Consider the following 19,958-nt stretch of genomic DNA (forward strand, 5'->3'; position numbering starts at 1 on the left):
GGGCTAGCTCTTTTGTCTAAATCATGAGCATGTGAGGTACAGTGTATGGAATTCAGGGGGATAGTTCTGACCATGTACAGTATGTGATGCTCAATTTAGGAGGCTAGCACTGCTGTCTGAAGCCTCTATGTGTACAGTGCAGGATGTGTGATTTAGGGATATTTCTCTGCTGCCCATAGCTTGATCATGTATGGAGCAGGACAGGTGATTTAGGTGGATGGCTTTGCGTTCTAAAGCTTGAACATGTATTGCAATTTCTGAGGCTTGTGGAATCTGCTTAGATCACATGCTGTGCATAGGCCGACATCTAGTGGAGTATTACAGTTTGTTTTTCGAAACTCGAAAATGGGTGTCGACACAGGGTGTGCCAGTAATACTATCCCTAGTGTGACGTCCACTGTACCCAAGATCCCTCACGCGTCTAGGATCCTAAGATTGTATTTTTTCTGACATTAGGTAGCATGAGGAGTAGCTTGAGTACAGATAATCCAAGCAGATAGACAGAAAGGTAAGACTACAAGCAACCATGCGCCTTCTCTCAGAGCGGAGGAAGGGTGGGTCGCATGTGAATCTAAGCAGATACAAGCATCAGAAATACGATTACGGTGAGTAATGTATCTCTTCTGAGGCTTATGGAATCTGCTTAGATCACATGCTGTACATAGATTAGCGAGCAGTACCTGAAGAAGGAGGTGGGATGTGAGAAGGGTCATGAGCAAATAAGCGCCTTAGAACCGCTTGTCCCACTTGTGTATCTGCGTTGGAATGGGTGTCAATGCAGTAATGCTGAGTAAAAGTGTGAATAGAGCTCCAAGTAGCTGCTTTGCAAATGGTGTCAAGGGGTACATTTGCGATGAAAGCCAGAGTGGCCCCAATGCCTCTAGTAGAGTGGGCTCTTGGCGTGAAAGGCAGAGTTCTTTCAGAGAGTGAGTAACACAGATGGATACAGTTAATAATCCACTTCGAGATGGCACCTTTAGAGATGCGATCCCCCTCTCTGCCTGTAGCTATTTTTGGTGAGGAATTGCAGAGTGTGTGGGAAAATGTCGACCTTTTTTTAAAAAAAAAATGTTCGACCCCCTTTTCCCTGCATATATATGTGGGGGGGAGTATAGTAAATAATGTTGCGGAGGTGTGCGGGGGGGGGGCTGCAGGGGTCTCACCCCTCATATATGCAATGAAAAGGGGGTACAAAGGGGGTACAAAAGAAAAGTCGCCATTTTCGGCAGGCGCAGTAAATACTACTTTCTATAATCATTGAAGAGGTATATGATGTCTGTTGTGTGCTGCCTCATTTACTGGTTCCGGCTCATCTCCCTCCACCATCTGGTTTAATGTATCAAGTAATATAGCATGGCTGTGTAAAGCACTCAGCAATGGGATTGCTGTTGCCAGCAATGTGCCCCATAGCGCTTCTTGATGAATCAGTCTTCATGTTCAATATATGAATGCAAATATGACATGTCTAGTCGGGTTCTGTAATATGCAGCAGGCATGCATGTCAATGAAAAGCTGTAGAGAAAAGCAAACCCTGTTCTGCTAAGCCTTGGACTGAGACTCTTTTGTATTGAATGTCCAGAAGAGGCATTGAATTTCAACTAAGGCACCCACAAAATGTTCACTTTTCAGCAAATCATTCAGCCAGAAACATAAAAAATGGGGAGAACAATGACACATCACTAATACGGATGGGCATTTATGCACGTTTGCCATCGTCCACTCTCGATACCAATACACCACTGATCCGAACAGAACCTATTCATTTATGAAACCCTGAAAAATCTTTTTTTAAAGGAAATACAGGAAAAGGGATGTCACGTGTATCACAGCAAGTCTCAAAAGTCTCAAAATATGGCTAGGCAAACAGCATGAGATGCCACCTATGATTAACAACCCTACATGCACGTACCGTTTTTAGTGTCGTTGGAAGTGATGCGAAACATGAACGTTGCTACAATTTATTTATATATTTTGTATTTACTTTTCAGTCCGATGATGATCATCACACAGAAGGTTACGACCCTCGCCTTCCAGGTACATGATGGTAAGAACACCACAGTGCTACTGTCCACAACTCGGCAATACTATGTTTTCCGTATACAACTAATACTGTATGTTAGATGAGTTTGTGTCCTCTGGTCTTTTGGTGCCATCGCTTGCTGTGTGAACTGCCCATGAATGGCTAGCAATGCCAATACATGGTAAAGAGGAAAGTTTGTTGCAGTGAATTAATGGAAATGAAATTAACTTTAAACTGTATTTTTACAGCGCTGACTATATTGTGCAATTGGAAAGTCCATATATACAATGTAGGTTTCATGATGTAGCAATGTTTGGATCACTGCCTTGAGTGCTGCCCGATTCCCCCAAGTGACTTCAGGCAACCCCAAATAAAACAAGAAGAACTCTATTGTCCTTTAAGCAGAGCCCACGGTCTTTTGGTTGTAGCCAGGGATAGAAGCTCAGGGGCTACAACCAAAAGGCTAGCTATCCCCGAATCCTGTCAATCGCTTAGCCTCGGATCTTCTGCAGACCTAGCAACACCCCTGCCTTTAGGTATTCTTTACCATGTGATCTTATAAAATCCCCAGCATAAGCCAGTGGTGACTCCACTGCCAGAAAATAAGACATTTCCTTTTTCTGGAACTCCAAATTCAAAATATTCCCAAATAGGATTCCCTCACCTTCAGCACATGGTAGAGGCCGACAGGGCTTCTAAGCTAGTGCTCAAAGCTTCACACCTAGACCCTGTGCTTTAAGCAAGAGGCAGTCTGCATCCTTTGCCTCTGCCTCTTTTTCTAGAACCCATACTAAGCGCAATGCTGCTGTCTGGGAATGTGATGCAAGGTCATGTTCTTCCTCGACCTTTGTTTAAATAGTGAACGAGATACTTTATAGGCACACAGCTTTACAAGGGATAGCAGGTGATACTAATACTCATAGTGAGAGCTCTTTTGGCAGGCTGCAGCTAGAGACTCAGTCACTAAAGTCTCAGCTCTGTCATTTTGACGAGGGCTTGCTCCCACATTCACCAGGAATCAGCTACAGAAAAGGCCCATACTGGTAGCAGAGAAGGAGGTATAAGGACAGTGGTGTGGACAGTCTCATTCCCCTTGTTGATTACTTCCATGTAGGGGGACTGTACTCCCATGAGGTATTAAGTTGCAGAACGTGTCCACCGCTGCTCTCCCTCTTAGGTAGTCAGGTCTACTCGCGCCATATATTTACCCAGGAATGGGGCCCATTCCATCTCTCTGGACGGCTGGCGGTCATGGAGCGCACCAGTCAGATTTTCCATATCGTAAATGTCACTTGCCTTCAACACCCATTGCTGTTCTGTTGGCAATGTCGGCTGTTTCCAGCGTATTACGTACGACACATGCATTGGCTGGAAGCAGTAGGAAATGCCTCCAGTCCTCATCACTTGTTTCTGCACCAAAAAGTACCAAGAGTGGGTCTGGACTCCTTTCAATTCCACCTAGGGCCTTTATCTGACCCAAGACCTCCCTTCAATAGATCTGCATCTTCGGGCAGGCCCACCACATATGCCAGTAGTCAGTGTTTTGCCCGCAATCCTTCCAGCATCTTGCGCTGACCCCTGGGAACATCTTAGAAAGGCAGACAGTGCCCAGCTGCCACCTGTATAGTATGGAGGTGCAGTGGGCATTAGTGCACAGAGATTTCCACTGATGTTCTACAAACTCCATGCCTAGTTCTCTTTCCAAACTCTTCTTGTAGGAGTCAATCGCCACCCCTGCGCGCTGCGAGCAGTGATTGGTATAGCCTAGAGAATAAGCCCTTCATGGATTGAGTCATGCAGAGCACGGTTTCTGTGGCTGTTAGGTCCCTTTGGAGGTGCTCCTTTAATTTTGGGGACATTAATACCCCTTCAAACTGCAGGTACTTAAATACCGGGAGAACCCCAATGTGTAGGCTTACTTCCAGGACCCCAGCTCGACAAACTGTGTCCCCTTTACAACCTTTCCTACCCTCTCCAGGAGCGCTTTGTACCTGTGCTGGAACTGGAGTGGGTCCTGTATGTCGTCTCATATGTGGCTCAGCAGAGAGAGCCATGTTGTGACCCCTGCCAGGTCTCTTTTTGCCCTGCAAAGTGCCCACCGGGGGCCGAGCATTATGTGGTTCTGCACTTTGCATGGCATCTCTGACTACAGGGCCCATAGCGACTCTCCCATCGTCACGGGGCGCAGGAGGATGTTTTCTATGGTTAGCCATTGTTTGTCACTGTCCACGCAAAGGTGCGGTACTAATGCCCTAAGCTGCGCTGCTCTGTAATACACTTGCATGTCTGGGAGCCCAACTCCACCCCTCTCTTTGGGCAGAATCAGTATGCTACTCTCTGTTTGCGCCCTTCCCAATGGAACCTGCTGATCCTGAGCTTCAACTCACAGAAGTGTTCCTCTAGCATAGCAATCAGCAAGAATTTGCAAGAATAATACTTTTGGATGCAAGATTATTTCGACAGCATTGAGCCTCCCTAGCCAGGACAACGTGAGTGGCGACCATGTCTGTAAAGATTTTGTGTAGCAGCGGGGGAAAGTTTGGCAAGTATAGGTCTGCCAAATTTCTAGTGATCTTTATTCCCAGGTATTTGATCTTATGCCTCTCTATCGGAATCCCTAACTCCTCTAGGTCATCAACTGGGGCATGTCCCTCTCTGCTGCCTGGGAAAGGGTTTATTTGGTGGTGTTAAATCCTGATACCCCGCCATAGTCCGACAAGATTGTAAGCACCTTTCTAATGGAGTTCCCTATGTCATGCACATGGAGTAGCATGTCGTCAGCATACAGCCCAGTTTGTATTCTTAGTCACTTACCCTTATGCCCCGTTGTCGCCCCTATAGCTTGATAACCAATGGCTCCATAGAAAGGACGAACAGTAGGGGGGACAGAGGCATCCCTACTCGTTCCCTTCTATAAGCTAAACACTGGAGATGTTTTGCCGTTCACTACAAATATCGCTCTGGGGTCCACATACACTACCCTGATGCCTCTCTTAATCCTCTCCCTGAAGCCCAATTTGTTCAGGACCGCAAGCATAAACCTCCATTTGACACGGCCGAATGCCTTTTCAGCATCTAGGCTAATCAATGCTAAGTCTCTCCCCTCCTCAGCCATGTTGTCCATTAAGCACAATGTCTTCCTCATTGTGTCCGCTCCCTGTTGCCCCCAGTTGAACCCAACATGATCAGGGTGTATTAGGGAGGGCTTATCCCTTCCAGTCTGGTGGCTGGTATGCAGGTGTAGAACTTTTCATCTAGGTTGAGCAGGGATATCGGGCAGTAGGACAGGCATAGGCTAGGTTCCATGCCTTATTTTATTTATTTATTCAATTAATTTGTGTATTTATAATGCGCCGGCAGCCAGCAGCCATCGGGGCGCAGACATTGACACAGTTGGACTGAACAAATAAAACGGGACAGGCAGAGCTAGATAATTAGCGGGGTAAGATGTTAGATCATTTGAAAAAGAACGTTTTTAGAGCTTTCCTGAAATGTTTTAAATCTGGTTCGAGCCTGAGTGCTAGGGGCAAGGCATTCCAGAAACAGGCCGCTTTTGCGAGAAAGGATCTACCAAGGCCATTGGTGCATTTTACTGTGGGACCCTGTATCAGCCCTATGCTGGAGGAGCAAAGTGATGTGGTGGGTTGGTACAATGGTGCCAGTGGTTTGAGATACTCTGGTATTAGGCCAAAGAGGCAACGGTGAACCATGGTGCCTATTTTGAAAGCAATATATTCTCTGATGGGCAGCCAATAAAGTTTCCTCCTGTGATCTGAAATGTGGGCTCTGATGTGAGAGTTGGTGACAATTCAAACCGCGTTATTTTGGATCACCTGACATCATCCTTTTCGTGTATTCACTGATACTGCTTCTTGCAGAACGCTCACCCTTCTCTTCAATCAGTCTCAGGAGCTGCGTCAGGCATTTGATTTTGTATTTCCGCGGCCAGGATACGGCCAGTACTCCTTTCTACTAAGACTGTTCTTTTCCCTCTTGGTTCATTCTCTACAAGTCATTAATCCTGCCTTATTCACCTTCACGCAGAAATCAGGAAACTCCTGACCTCATCCTGGGATCCAACCATGCTCTGCAGAGAAGATCCTACAGCCCTCAGAAAACTACGCCAAGAAGGAACTTAAGAGGTTGAAGACCTGTCTCAGGGTTTCCCCCCCCCAAGGGTTTCCCTGGGTGCCCCATTACTCTGGACCGATTGTTTATTCTGGGTCAGGGGAGATAAGGTGACCAGGAGGGCTCTCCTTGCACCTAACTGCTGCATCTGTTTCAGCTCTGTCCACTTTCGTTAAAAGCTCATATTCAGAATTCCTCATTGTTACAGTAAGCAACGCCAATAGAATTGACATGGACCAAATGCAGCAGTTGGTGGCAGTGGTTCAGTCCCTTACTACTGAAGTCCAGTCCTTAAAGCAAGAAAATGCTGTTTTACGGCAACAAATGGTTTGTTGCCCACAAAGCTCTGAATTACCCCCAGGACCTCTGCCCGGAGGGCATTTTGATGGGAATCCACACAAGCTTAAGGAGTTCATAGAGGCCTGTACAGTCTAATTCTCCTTTAAGGCCGTCTTATTTCCTACTGACAGAGATCGGGTAGGACACATGATTACCCACTTATCCGGCCACTCCGCTTTGGCCTGGACCACCTCTCTGGTGACCACAAACAGCCCTATTATAGATTCATACCCTGCCTTCGTCAATAGTCTGAAAACAATGTTTGGGAGGCAGGAAATCACTATAACTTTGCAAGAACGTTTACTGGATTTTAGGCAGGGTACTCGAGACCTCCTCTTCTATATCACCCAGTTCAAACAGTTGGCAGCCGATACCTCATGGCCGGATGATGCGCTGGTGACCTTGTTTCAAAGGGGGCTCATGGAGGAACTTAAGGACGAAGTGTCCAGGGTTCCCCGTCCGCCCAACCTGGCTGAAATGATGCGTTAACAATGCGATTAGATTATCGCTTGCACAAATGCCAGGCTGAGAGATGAAAACACATATATGCCCAGACCTCCTCTCCTCCTCCTCCCTCTAGACCCTCTCCGTCAAGTCGCACTGTCCCTACGGAAGAACCCATGCAGTTGGGAGCTGCACGAGGCCCGTTAACCCCCAAAGAGCTGACTCATCGACGTAGTAAGGGATTATGTATCTATTGTGGGGACTGTGATTGCCCGGTTGCCCCTCCTAGAAAGTCGGGAAACGCTCAAGTCCACACGTAAGGGGAACCACAGTACGGACCAATACAGTTGGTTCCTCACCCTCGAATCTAGATTTGCCTCCAGCGGAAGGCCCGGATTCGACTATGATAGTATTACTAGTGTCCTTCACCTGGGGTGAAAGGAAGGTCACTCATGTACCTGCATTAATCGACAGTGCAGCCTCCAGTAATTTTATCGATGACAGATGGGCAGCCCAGTATGCAATTCCTGTAACGCTCACCTTGTATCGACAGGGATGCCTCTGGACTGGTCTGGGACACCTGTGGGCTCTCTGCAACTCCCCCGGACTTTGTTCTGCCTGGGATCAGTTCTAGGAAATAGGAGGGATGTTTTAGCGACTTCTCCTTGTCTCCCGTGGCCCACCTTCCAGTCTTCCCTTACGATTTTCCCTTGGGACTTCGCTCACCTTGATTTTCGTAATGCCGCACTCTCCGTCCTACCGAGCTAGGCAGGGGCGCGTCATTGTTGGCTTGGTCTGCCGAGTTACTTCACTGGCGTTCGCCTCGAGTCCAGACTGGCTGCGACTCCTCCTTTTCAGGTAAGTCTTTAATGTTTTTTTTAATAATGTCTATGTTGATGAATGTCAGAGTAACCACCTTGTTTTGTCTTGCAGAGGCTGATGGAGAATGCCGAGGCCGACTACTGAGTTCAAGAAGGTAAGGATGCGCTAGTTGCGGCGCTGGAAGCGTCCTTGCAGGTGAGCTGACCTGTGCTTTGTTTCTTCTCAGGTCGCGGAGAATACCTGGAAGCGACGATGGAGTGGAGGACAGAACGCCAAAGACGATGTTCAGAATGGCAGAGGCCTTCCAGGAGAGATGGTAAGTAGCTTCTAATTCCTGCCTCTTTAGTCCTGAATATATAGCAGAGGACCGATGGAAAAGTCCTTGAAGGCTCCTACTGGATGGAAGAGCTGGAGCTGAGCACGTAAGAATAGCAATGTTCTTCCAAGTTGTTTGCCCGAGCAGGTCAGGATACAGAGCAGGACCCGGTGAACGTCACGCTGCAAAAGCAGAATAACGCGAAGCGCGTGCCTCTGGTCGGGCGTGGTTTAAATACCCAGCAGGTATCCCAGGTGCCTTAGGGGCGGACCCCGCCCTGAAACTAGCCTTCTTATTGCAGTTCCCCGATAATCCTTGCGGGGGCAGCCATGTACACCCATTGTCCATCGGAAACCATACTTTCCAAGTGCGCCTGGTGCCAGCAGCACCAGGATTGTGTCCAAGACACCCGCAACGGGCTATTGTGTGTCTTTCTGACCTTGGAACAGCACTGAGGTGGCGGCCATGGTGCCCAAGACCCATAGCCTGGGTTCAAGGTTGTGGCAATTCCGTGCTCTACCAAGCCCATTGCCATTCCAGTTGAAAGTGTAGATGGCAGCCCATTGACATCTGGACCAATCAGTGAGCATACTCATCCGTTGCAGATGGAGACCTCAGCTCATCAAGAGGTCATCATCCTGGATCTGATCAAGGCCGCACATTACCCGATCATATTGGGTTTGCCTTGGTTGAGGGTCCATAAGCCCTATATTAACTGGACCGCAGTATCGTTCTTCCTGGGGTCTGAGTATTGTTTATCCCATTGCCTTTCACGCAGGATCGTTCTTCCTGTGGTCTGAGTATTGTTTATCCCATTGACTTTCACAGAACAACCAAGGTTTTCGTGTTCCTCCTTCTGCAAAAGTTGGCTCTTCTTCGCCGACCATACTGTAAAGACTGGTAGGGGGTGGTCTGTACTTCTGCTCTCTGTAAAGACTGGTAGAGGGGAGGCACAGAGGACCCCAGCCTAGATTCTCTATTCGGTAGCTATGGTCGAGCAATCAAGGCCTAGCTTCTCAGGAGGTGATGCAGGCTGGTTCATAAGTACAGTGTAGTCCCCAAGCCCCCACAAAGGAATGTCCACACACTGTATTGGTTAGAACACAGTCTTTATATAATCAATATTCAAGGTTATGTACACTTATCATAATAACTCACTTTGTACTTAGGAAAATCAACAATGGCAAATATATACAATTCTAAAGTGGTATCACCCTTGGTATTAGATCTCATTAAAGTGCATCAACAATACTGTAACAATGTCACACAGATCAATAGAGTGAAACCAGCAATAGAGAGAAGAGAGGAAATAAGATGGTTGAGCAATAGGCAGAATACCGGCCCCTACCACTAGACAGTTCTGTGTGGAGATCCCCCCACCTGGGCAACCTGTAAAATAAAGATATAGCACAAGCCCAGTCCATATATTGTTCTGCAAGTCTTATTCCCTCCTATAATGTTTTTACCCCCCCAATGTACCTGGTGGAGTCGAGTTCTTCGAAGAGGCGTCGACAGATCCTTCTTGAGCGACCCCCTTTCAAGCGGGAGTCACGGATCGTCGAGAGGCGTCGAGAAGCGTCGAGGAACTCGGCGTTCGGCGGCGGGGAATCGACGGCCCTTCTTGAATGCCTTCCCTTTCAAGCGGGAGACACGGGGCATCGAACGTCCGACAACAAACAGGGTAGAACGGCGTCGATGAGGCGGCAGCTTTGATCCAAGCGGTGCTCGCCGACGACGGAGCGTCGGCGTCCTGCAAGGCAGAGGTGTGCGGGGCACCTCGATGACAATTGTTCTGGACCGCAAAGATTGTGGAGACGGGGGCCCAGCAAGGGCGTCGAGTTGTTCGAGTCTTTGTGGTCTTCGGGTGGCGGGAAACCCACCGGTAGGTTTCTCCTCGGCGCGTTGGTCGTCCTCGACTTTCTCCGGCAGGATAAAGCGGTCGACGGTGCGGACGAGGGAGTCCTTCGATTCAAATGTTCTTAGGCAAGGAGCGGACGGCTCCGGTCGTCGGCGGCACGGCGTCAAGTGGTTCCCACGGCTGGGCAACACAACTTCGACGGGCCTCCAGCGGTTACACAAACCTGCGAACCCTGGTCGACGGCAATGGACTTCGACGGCGGCGATGTCCGGGTGCTTCACTTCGATCTCCTCGGTGGTCCCGTCTCGGGTCGGCAGCTTTTCGAGGGTCTGACTTCCAGGGGGCTTCGGCGAAGATGTAGCGGTGCTCGATGATCCCTCGGAGCACGGGAAGAGGGCGCCTTACCAGGTCCTCTTTCGGGTCAGTCCTCGACGAATTCGGCAGCTTTCAGATCGGTCGAAGCAAGTGCAACAGCAAGTCTTCTTCTTCCAGCTGGACGTCGAGGATCAGCAGTTCCAGTTACTCTTAGAGTGGAGACTCAGCTTCTGAACGCTTCTGAACAATTACCAGTGGTGAGAGGTCCCCAGATATACTATTCTGTCTCTCATCCACACTGCTGGCACACACTCAGCAGCCAATCATACAGAAGGGCATTCATGCAGTCAGTCAGCCAATCAGGCACACAGTGCATTCAGGCCACACTCCTCCCTTTCAGACACTCACAACAAGGAATGTGGATTGGGACAAGTACCCAGCCATTCAACACTACACACTGCATTCAGGCCAGTTTCGGGCAGGGCTGTCTCAGTCTTTGTCTCTCATGCCAGAAACCAGACAACCACAACAAGGAGTGTATATTGGTCACACACTCCATTCACCCAGGTCCCACCCACAGGAGGTACCCACAACATACAGTCACTGGGAAGGCTCCAGTCAGTCTAGCTGGGCCTTCACAACAACACCATATATGGAACTTCCACCCAACAGCCAGCCAGGGGGAAGGGACAGAGTCAGGGCTTCCCAGGACTTTGGGAAAACAAGGTAACAGGGAATAGAAAGCAAGAGGCCACAGGGGCCATCTTGTTTCCTATCAGGAATCAACTGATCCCAATGGCAGGGCCTGGGTATCCCAAAATGGAGGACACCCAGAGCACCCGTCAAATTCAGCATGGAGCTGCCACCAGCCCATACCCTGCTCTGTGGGCCACCCACAGGTGCCCAAAATCATACACTAGGGGCACAGGGTTGTACCCCTACCCATGGGTGCCATAAGGGTATCCCATGGGTCTGTTCACCAAACCACAAGAGAGAGCTGCACTGCCAGGAGTCCCACATGGACTCCTGGGCAGAAAACACGACAGAACACACGATAAAAAGCAGTGAAGGACAAGGATCAAAGGCCCTGTCCCTCTGATGCATTTCCAGCATCACAGTCTTCCCCCCCAGACTGAGGTGGAGGGTGTCTAATCTCCCACGGGATAGACACCCTCATCCAGACGGTCAACATACCTTCTGGAAAGGCCATCTGCATTATCGTGACTCTTCCCTGGTCTGTGCTCTATGGTGAAGTCTAGCCCTTGCAGGCTAATGGACCACCTGAGCAATTTCGGATTCTCACCCTTCATCTGCATAAGCCACTTCAGGGGCTTATGATCTGTTTGGACCTTGAAGGTAGACCCCGTAAGGTAGGGCCTAAAACACCTAAGGCTCCAAACTATGCTAAAACACTCCTTTTCAACAGTAGCCCACCTAAGTTCTCTACCCTTGAGTTGTCTACTGATGAATATGATAGGATGTTCTCTCCCTTTGTCATCTAACTGGGACAAGACAGCTCCAATTCCGGTGTCGCAGGCATCCGTCTGGACGATAAAGGGTCGGCTGTAGTCAGGCGCACACAACACAGGTGCCCTACACAGACTTTCTTTCAAGCCATCAAAGGCCCTCTGACAGTCTTCGGTCCCATTAACCTTCCTAGGCTGTTTGGGTGAAGTTAGAGCTGTCAGGGGTGCAGCTATGGTTCCATAGTCTGCCATAAAATTGCGATAGTACCCAGTGAGGCCCAAAAAGGCTCTCACCTGGGTTTGAGTAGTGGGAGTCTCCCAGTTCTGTACATCCTGTACTTTACTGGAGAGAGGTTGGATTTGACCCCCTCCTACCTCATGACCAAGATAGGTAACTTTCCCCTGAGCTATCTGGCACTTGGTGGCCTTGATAGTGAGGTTAGCCCTTTTCAAGGCCTGCAACACCTTATCCAGATGTGTCAAATGCTCTTCCCAGGTGGAACTGTAGACGGCAATGTTGTCTAAGTAAGCCACACAAAAGGCTTCCAGCCCACTGAGCGCATGGTTGACCAATCTCTGGAAGGTGGCAGGGGCATTCTTCAACCCAAAAGGCATGACCCTAAACGGGTAGAGTCCCTCAGGTGTTGAGAAGGCCGTCTTTTCCTTGGCATGGTCCGTCAGAGCTATTTGCCAATAGCCTGAGGTAAGGTCAAAGGTGCTCACAAATTTGGCAGCACCTATGGTGTCCACGAGCTCATCAGCCCTGGGCAATGGGTGCGCGTCAGTTTTGGTGACGGCACTGACTCCTCGGTAGTCCACACAGAACCTCCAATCCTTGGTACCCGCCTGGGAACTTGCCTTGGGGACAAGGACCACTGGACTGGACCAGGGACTGGTTGAGGGTTCAATAACACCCAGATCCAACATCTTGGCGACCTCAGCCTGGATGTGGTTCTTGACGGTATCTGACATACGGTAGCACCTGCTTTTGACAGGCACACTGTCACCAGTGTCAATTTCATGCCTACACCATGGTGTAAGGCCTGGCGTCAGTGAAAACAGAGAGGCATACTGTTGGAGCAAAGCCCTGCAGGCCCTCTGTTGCTCTGTTGTCAAATCCGGAGAGAGATGTACTCCCTCCACTGAGCCATCCTGAGGGTTGCTATGCAGCAAATCAGGAAGGGGCTCACTCTCATCCTCTTCTTGCCCTGAAGCTAGCAAGAGACATGAGACTTCTGCTCGCCGGTGGAAAGGCTTGAGCCTGTTGACATGGAATACCTGAGGGGCTACCCCAGAGGCTCCCATGTCAACCAGATAATTGACTTCGCCCATCTTGGAGATGATCCTGAAGGGTCCAGTCCACTTGTCTGCCAAAGCTCTAGGCTTGGTAGGCTCCATCACAAGGATTTCCTGTCCCGGAGTCCAATCCACTTGCGAGGCTTTAAGGTCATGCCAGTACTTATTCAATTCCTGGCTGGCCTTGAGATTTGCGGTTGCCTGACCCATCATCTGTGTCATCCTCCGTCTGAGGCCTAACACATAGTCCCACACTTGCTTGGCGGGACCTGGAGGGGTGGCTTCCAAGCCTTCTCTGATCAAGGCGAGGGGCCCCCTCACGGGATGTCCAAAGAGTAACTCAAAGGGGCTGAAACCAACACCCTCTTGAGGTACCTCTCTGTAAGCAAACAGCAGGCATGGCAGGAGGAGATCCCATTTCCTCCTTAGGGGTTCCTCCAAAGCCCCTAGCATGCCCTTGAGAGTTTTATTAAATCTCTCAACCAGACCATTGGTCTGGGGGTGGTAAGAGGTGGAGAACTTGTAGGTTACCCCGCACTCTTTCCACATGGTTTTCATGTAACTAGACATGAAGTTGGATCCTCTGTCAGAGACAACCTCCTTGGGGAATCCAACACAGGTGTAAATGCCCAGGAGAGCCCTGGCAACCACCTTGGCAGTAACAGTCCGAAGGGGTATTGCCTCAGGGTACCTGGTGGCATGATCTACCAAGACCAGGATGAACCGATGTCCACCTGAAGTGGGAGGGTCAAGGGGACTGACGATGTCGATGCCCACCCTCTCAAATGGTGTGCCAACCACTGGCAATGGCTAGAGTGGGGCAATGACACTGCCTCCAGTCTTGCCAGACAACTGACAAGTTGGGCAGGTCCTGCAGTGGGACTCCACCTCTACTCCCATCCGTGGCCAGTAGAAATGGGCAGAGAGCCTCTGCTTAGTCTTCTTGGTCCCAAGATGACCAGCCAAGGGCACCTCATGCGCCAACTGCAGTAGGAAGGGCCTATAAACCTGGGGTACCACCAACCTCTTGAGGGCACCAGGTTCAGGCTTAGTGGGCTCACTAACAAGGAGCTCACCCTCCCAATAAATCCGGAATGTCCTAGGCACTTCTCCTTGTGCCTGGGACAGGGCCTGTTTCCTCAGTCCCTCGAGAGAGTGGCACTCTCTCTGTCCCTTACAGAAGTCTGCCCGGGAGGGTCCACCTTCAGCTAACAAGCATTGAAGGTCGGGATGATCCTCCGGGTTGAGAACCTCTCCCACAGGAGAGTCTTCTGTCTCTTCTCCCACAGGAGTTGAGTTTGGGTTTTCCACTGGACCCAGCCCGTCCGGAGCATGGATCCCAATGGGTGCTGTCGGAACAGCAGGAAGAGAAGGTGTTCCCTCCACAGAGGTGGCCTTCTTGGTCTTCCTTCTTCTTGCCTTAGGCCTCGCCTTTGGCTCGGGTACCTGACTCACAGCCAGACCCGGTGTCACCTGTGACCTAGTTACTGCAGCAGCAGTCATGGGAAGACCATCCGAGATCAACCCCAACTCTACTAGATCATTTCCTAACAGAATGTTAGCAGGGACATTGTCCTGAACCAGGACAGGAAGCTTTGCTGTCTTGTCTCCAATCATGAGTGTGACTAAGGCTACAGGCGATAATTTGGGAGGCCCACCAGCTAACCTGGTGGTTCTCAGAGGAGCACCTACATAGTCCTCTGGCTTGAGCAGGGTCCTGTCCACCACTGTCATGCTTGCCCCAGTGTCTCTCAAACCAGTAGAAGGCTGGCCATTCAAGAGGACACTTCTCAAAAACCTACGGGTGTTCTGTGGGATAGTCGCCAGTACTTCTGCATACTGGTCCCAGGCCCCAAGGGACACTAAGGAAATCTCTACCAGAGCACCAAATGTGATCCCGGTAGAGGAGGGGAGGACAGTGGCCTCCACCTCAGACACGGGGTAAGGGTAGGTCAGGCTGACAGCCTGTACTCCAAGTGCCTTACCTTTACACTTGGAGTCACCCCTTCTGTGATCCAGAACCCCACAGTCCCAACAAGTGCCAGGAGTGCGGGGTACGGTACTGGAACCACTGGGAGCCTGCTTTGCAGCAGGTGGACCACTACTCTTATTCCCACCCACAGATGACTTATCCCCACTAGATTTTTGGGTCTTCGGAGAGGAAGGTTTAGGTTTACCCGACTGTGACTGCTTGTGGGACTCCTCAGCTTTCTGAGAGGCCCCCTTTTCTTTGTCCTTGTCCTTCCCACTGGAGTCCTTAGGGGACACCCGGTGGGAGACCCACTTGTCAGCCAACCTAGCCAGCTTAAAGGGGTCCAACATGTTCTGGTCAGCCACATACTGACGCAGCTCTGGTGAACAGGCTTCAGAAAAATGCTCAAAAAACAAGAGGTGAGACAATTCAACAAAAGTCTTAACCTTGTATCCATCAATCCACCCCATCATGCTCATGTGCGCAGCACTCACCCAGTCAACCCAAGACACATTCTCTCTTTTCTTAAAATCCCTGAACCTTTTAAGGTATTGTGTAGGTGTCCTGCCAAACTTGGCAATCAAAGCAGACTTCATACACTCATACTGACCCCTTTCTTCCACACTCAGCTTCAGAATACAGTCATATCCAGTTTGAGGCACTCTGCTTAACAAACACTTAGCCCAATCTCTTTTATCAACATCATGAATCGCACAAGCCATTTCAAACGCTTCAATCCATTGGAGGATATCTGAACCGTCCACAAACACACCAACCAAATCTTTCATAAACTTGGTGGCTGGGGACCTGACACTCTCACTGGTTTTAGCTGAAGTCTCCACTCTAGCTTTCTCTAGCTGGATTCTCTGACATTCAGTGTCCTGGCTCTTGAGTTCAAGGTCCTTATTTCTGAGTTCAAGATCCCTATTCTTGAGCTCCACTTGTTGAGCCAACTCCTCTTTCTTAAGTTCAGCATCTATTTCCAACTTGCGGTATTCAAAGGCCAATTTCATCCTTAATAACTCAAGCTCCAAGGAATTGCTGGGGTTTGGAACAGAGGCAGCAGGAATGGCGGCATTCCTAGAAACAGATTCAGCCGAAACCCCAGGGGCAGAGTTCTCATTGGTTGCATTCCCCCCCTCATCAAGAGTTTCACCATCAGTCTGGTAGTCCACCAGGGCAGCTATCAGCTCAGCCCTAGACTTATCCACAAAGTCTAACTCCCTGGCTTCACAAGCACTCTGGAGAGCCTCCAAGCTCATCCGAGTCAATTTGCCATTTGCAATAGACTCCATTGTTTGTAATGCAGTTATCTTGTACACAACTAAACCTTAATTTAATAAAGTGCAGATATTCTGTAAGTGGCACGGTTATACACTGATTCTTAAAACCATAAGCATCCCACCGCTGCCACCAGTGTAAAGACTGGTAGGGGGTGGTCTGTACTTCTGCTCTCTATATGGTAGAGGGGAGGCACAGAGGACCCCAGCCTAGATTCTCTATTCAGTAGCTATGGTCGAGCAATCAAGGCCTAGCTTCTCAGGAGGTGATGCAGGCTGGTTCTTAAGTACAGTGTAGTCCCCAATCCCCCACAAAGGAATGTCCACACACTGTATTGGTTAGAACACAGTCTTTATATAATCAATATTCAAGGTTATGTACACTTATCATAATAACTCACTTTGTACTTAGGAAAATCAACAATGGCAAATATATACAATTCTAAAGTGGTACCACCCTTTGTATTAGATCTCATTAAAGTGCATCAACAATACTGTAACAATGTCACACAGATCAATAGAGTGAAACCAGCAATAGAGAGAGGAGAGAAAATAAGATGGTTGAGCAATAGGCAGAATACTGGCCCCTACCACTAGACACAGTTCTGTGTGGAGATCCCCCCACCTGGGCAACCTGTAAAATGAAGATATAGCACAAGCCCAGTCCATATATTGTTCTGCAAGTCTTATTCCCTCCTATAATGTTTTTACCCCCCCAATGTACCTGGTGGAGTCGAGTTCTTCGAAGAGGCGTCGACAGATCCTTCTTGAGCGACCCCCTTTCAAGCGGGAGTCACGGATCGTCGAGAGTCACGGATCGTCGAGAGGCGTCGAGAAGCGTTGAGGAACTCGGCGTTCGGCGGCGGGGAATCGACGGCCCTTCTTGAATGCCTTCCCTTTCAAGCGGGAGACACGGGGCGTCGAACGTCCGACAACAAACAGGGTAGAACGGCGTCGATGAGGCGGCAGCTTCGATCCAAGCGGTGCTCGTCGACGACGGAGCGTCGGCGTCCTGCAAGGCAGAGGCGTGCGGGGCACCTCGATGACAATTGTTCTGGACCGCAAAGATTGTGGAGACGGGGGCCCAGCAAGGGCGTCGAGTCGTTCGAGTCTTTGTGGTCTTCGGGTGGCGGGAAACCCACCGGTAGGTTTCTCCTCGGCGCGTTGGTCGTCCTCGACTTTCTCCGGCAGGATAAAGCGGTCGACGGTGCGGACGAGGGAGTCCTTCGATTCAAATGTTCTTAGGCAAGGAGCGGACGGCTCCGGTCGTCGGCGGCACAGCGTCAAGTGGTTCCCACGGCTGGGCAACACAACTTCGACGGGCCTCCAGCGGTTACACAAACCTGCGAACCCTGGTCGACGGCAATGGACTTCGACGGCGGCGATGTCCGGGTGCTTCACTTCGATCTCCTCGGCCGTCCCGTCTCGGGTCGGCAGCCTTTCGAGGGTCTGACTTCCAGGGGGCTTCGGCGAAGATGTAGCGGTGCTCGATGATCCCTCGGAGCACGGGAAGAGGGCGCCTTACCAGGTCCTTTCTCGGGTCAGTCCTCGACGAATTCGGCAGCTTTCAGATCGGTCGAAGCAAGTGCAACAGCAAGTCGTCTTCTTCCAGCTGGACGTCGGGGATCAGCAGTTCCAGTTACTCTTAGAGTGGAGACTCAGCTTCTGAACGCTTCTGAACAATTACCAGTGGTGAGAGGTCCCCAGATATACTATTCTGTCTCTCATCCACACTGCTGGCACACACTCAGCAGCCAATCATACCGAAGGGCATTCATGCAGTCAGTCAGCCAATCAGGCACACAGTGCATTCAGGCCACACTCCTCCCTTTCAGACACTCACAACAAGGAATGTGGATTGGGACAAGTACCCAGCCATTCAACACTACACACTGCATTCAGGCCAGTTTCGGGCAGGGCTGTCTCAGTCTTTGTCTCTCATGCCAGAAACCAGACAACCACAACAAGGAGTGTATATTGGTCACACACTCCATTCACCCAGGTCCCACCCACAGGAGGTACCCACAACATACAGTCACTGGGAAGGCTCCAGTCAGTCTAGCTGGGCCTTCACAACAACACCATATATGGAACTTCCACCCAACAGCCAGTCAGGGGGAAGGGACAGAGTCAGGGCTTCCCAGGACTTTGGGAAAACAAGGTAACAGGGAATAGAAAGCAAGAGGCCACAGGGGCCATCTTGTTTCCTATCAGGAATCAACTGATCCCAATGGCAGGGCCTGGGTATCCCAAAATGGAGGACACCCAGAGCACCTGTCAAATTCAGCATGGAGCTGCCACCAGCCCATACCCTGCTCTGTGGGCCACCCACAGGTGCCCAAAAACATACACTAGGGGCACAGGGTTGTACCCCTACCCATGGGTGCCATAAGGGTATCCCATGGGTCTGTTCACCAAACCAAAAGAGAGAGCTGCACTGCCAGGAGTCCCACATGGACTCCTGGGCAGAAAACACGACAGAACACACGATAAAAAGCAGTAAAGGATTCAGAGGCCCTGTCCCTCTGATGCATTTCCAGCATCACACATACTCAATCAAGTTCAAGACATACCAACGCCCTACCTACCGCACCAAGAAGTCTTCTCTATGTCAGAACACACCACTCTGCCTCCACATTGCAGGGACGATTGTGCTATTGAAATAATTCCCGACCAACCCATACCGTTTAGAAGGATGTATATCCTGACTGCCTGAGAAAAGGAAGTCCCCAAGGAGTATTTGCAACCTAATCTCTGCGATGGTCTGATTGCGGAATCCCCCTCACCTGCAGGGGCATCCCTGTTCTTTATACCAAAGAAGAATACTTCTCAACTTAGACCCTGTATTGACTATCGTGGTCTCAATAAAATCACAGTTCCGGATAGGTATTCCATGCCTCTTCTCCCCGACATCCTGGAAGCTTTTCAGAATTCAAAGATATTTACAAAGTTAGACCTACCCGGGGCCTATAATCTGATCCGAATACGGCCTGGGGACGAATGGAAGATTGCTTTATGCACCCCATTCAGGCATTATGAGTACCGGATGATGCCCTTCGGCATATCCAATGCCCCTGCTGTTTTCAGCGCTTTATGGATCACCTATTTTCGGACATTCTTCTGCATTACGTCATCGTGTACCTCAATGATATTTTGATATTCTCTTCTTCACAATGCCAACATAACTGTCATGTGCAAGAAGTTCCGAGTTGTCTTCACAACAACCATCTTTACTTTAAACTCAAAGTGTGAATTCAATCAGCCTGGAGTTTCTTATTTGGGGTACATCTTATCCGCAGACGGTATATCTATGGATCCTGCTATTGTGGAAGCGGTTCTCAATTGGCCAACCTCTGCTTCGATGAAGGATATCCAATGCTTCCTAGGGTTCGCAAATTTCTATAGACGATTTATCCCAGAATTTTCTGCCATCATTCGTCCCTGGACTCATCTGTTAAAGAAAGGAGTATCCTTCACTTGGTCGTCGGAAGCCCAGTTCTCCTTTAACACTCTGAAATCCGCCTTCACTTCTACACCCATCCTGATTCCCCCAGATCAGAGCAAAAGATTAATACTGGAGTCAGATACACTGCATCACGCATTGGTTGCCGTATTGCTTCAGGAAAATGCCCAGGGAATTGAATGCCCGATAGTATATCTTTCCAGGACATTGGGCCTCATTACGACCTGGGCGGTAAGTGA

The 19,958-nt window shown here is 49.8% G+C and overlaps 1 protein-coding gene across 1 annotated transcript in view; it reads left to right on the plus strand.

Moving 5' to 3' along the window:
• MBOAT1 (membrane bound O-acyltransferase domain containing 1) overlaps positions 1 to 19,958 on the plus strand; it is a 773,590-nt gene that overhangs the window by 379,125 nt on the left and 374,507 nt on the right. The window contains exon 5 of the mRNA XM_069613577.1: positions 1,989 to 2,044. Coding sequence (XP_069469678.1) covers positions 1,989 to 2,044 — 56 coding nt within the window. The remainder of the gene's footprint in view (positions 1 to 1,988; positions 2,045 to 19,958) is intronic.

The sequence above is a fragment of the Ambystoma mexicanum genome, chromosome 5p (assembly GCF_040938575.1).
Source record: "Ambystoma mexicanum isolate Mex_15411 chromosome 5p, UKY_AmexF1_1, whole genome shotgun sequence".
NCBI classification, from domain to species: Eukaryota; Metazoa; Chordata; class Amphibia; order Caudata; family Ambystomatidae; genus Ambystoma; species Ambystoma mexicanum.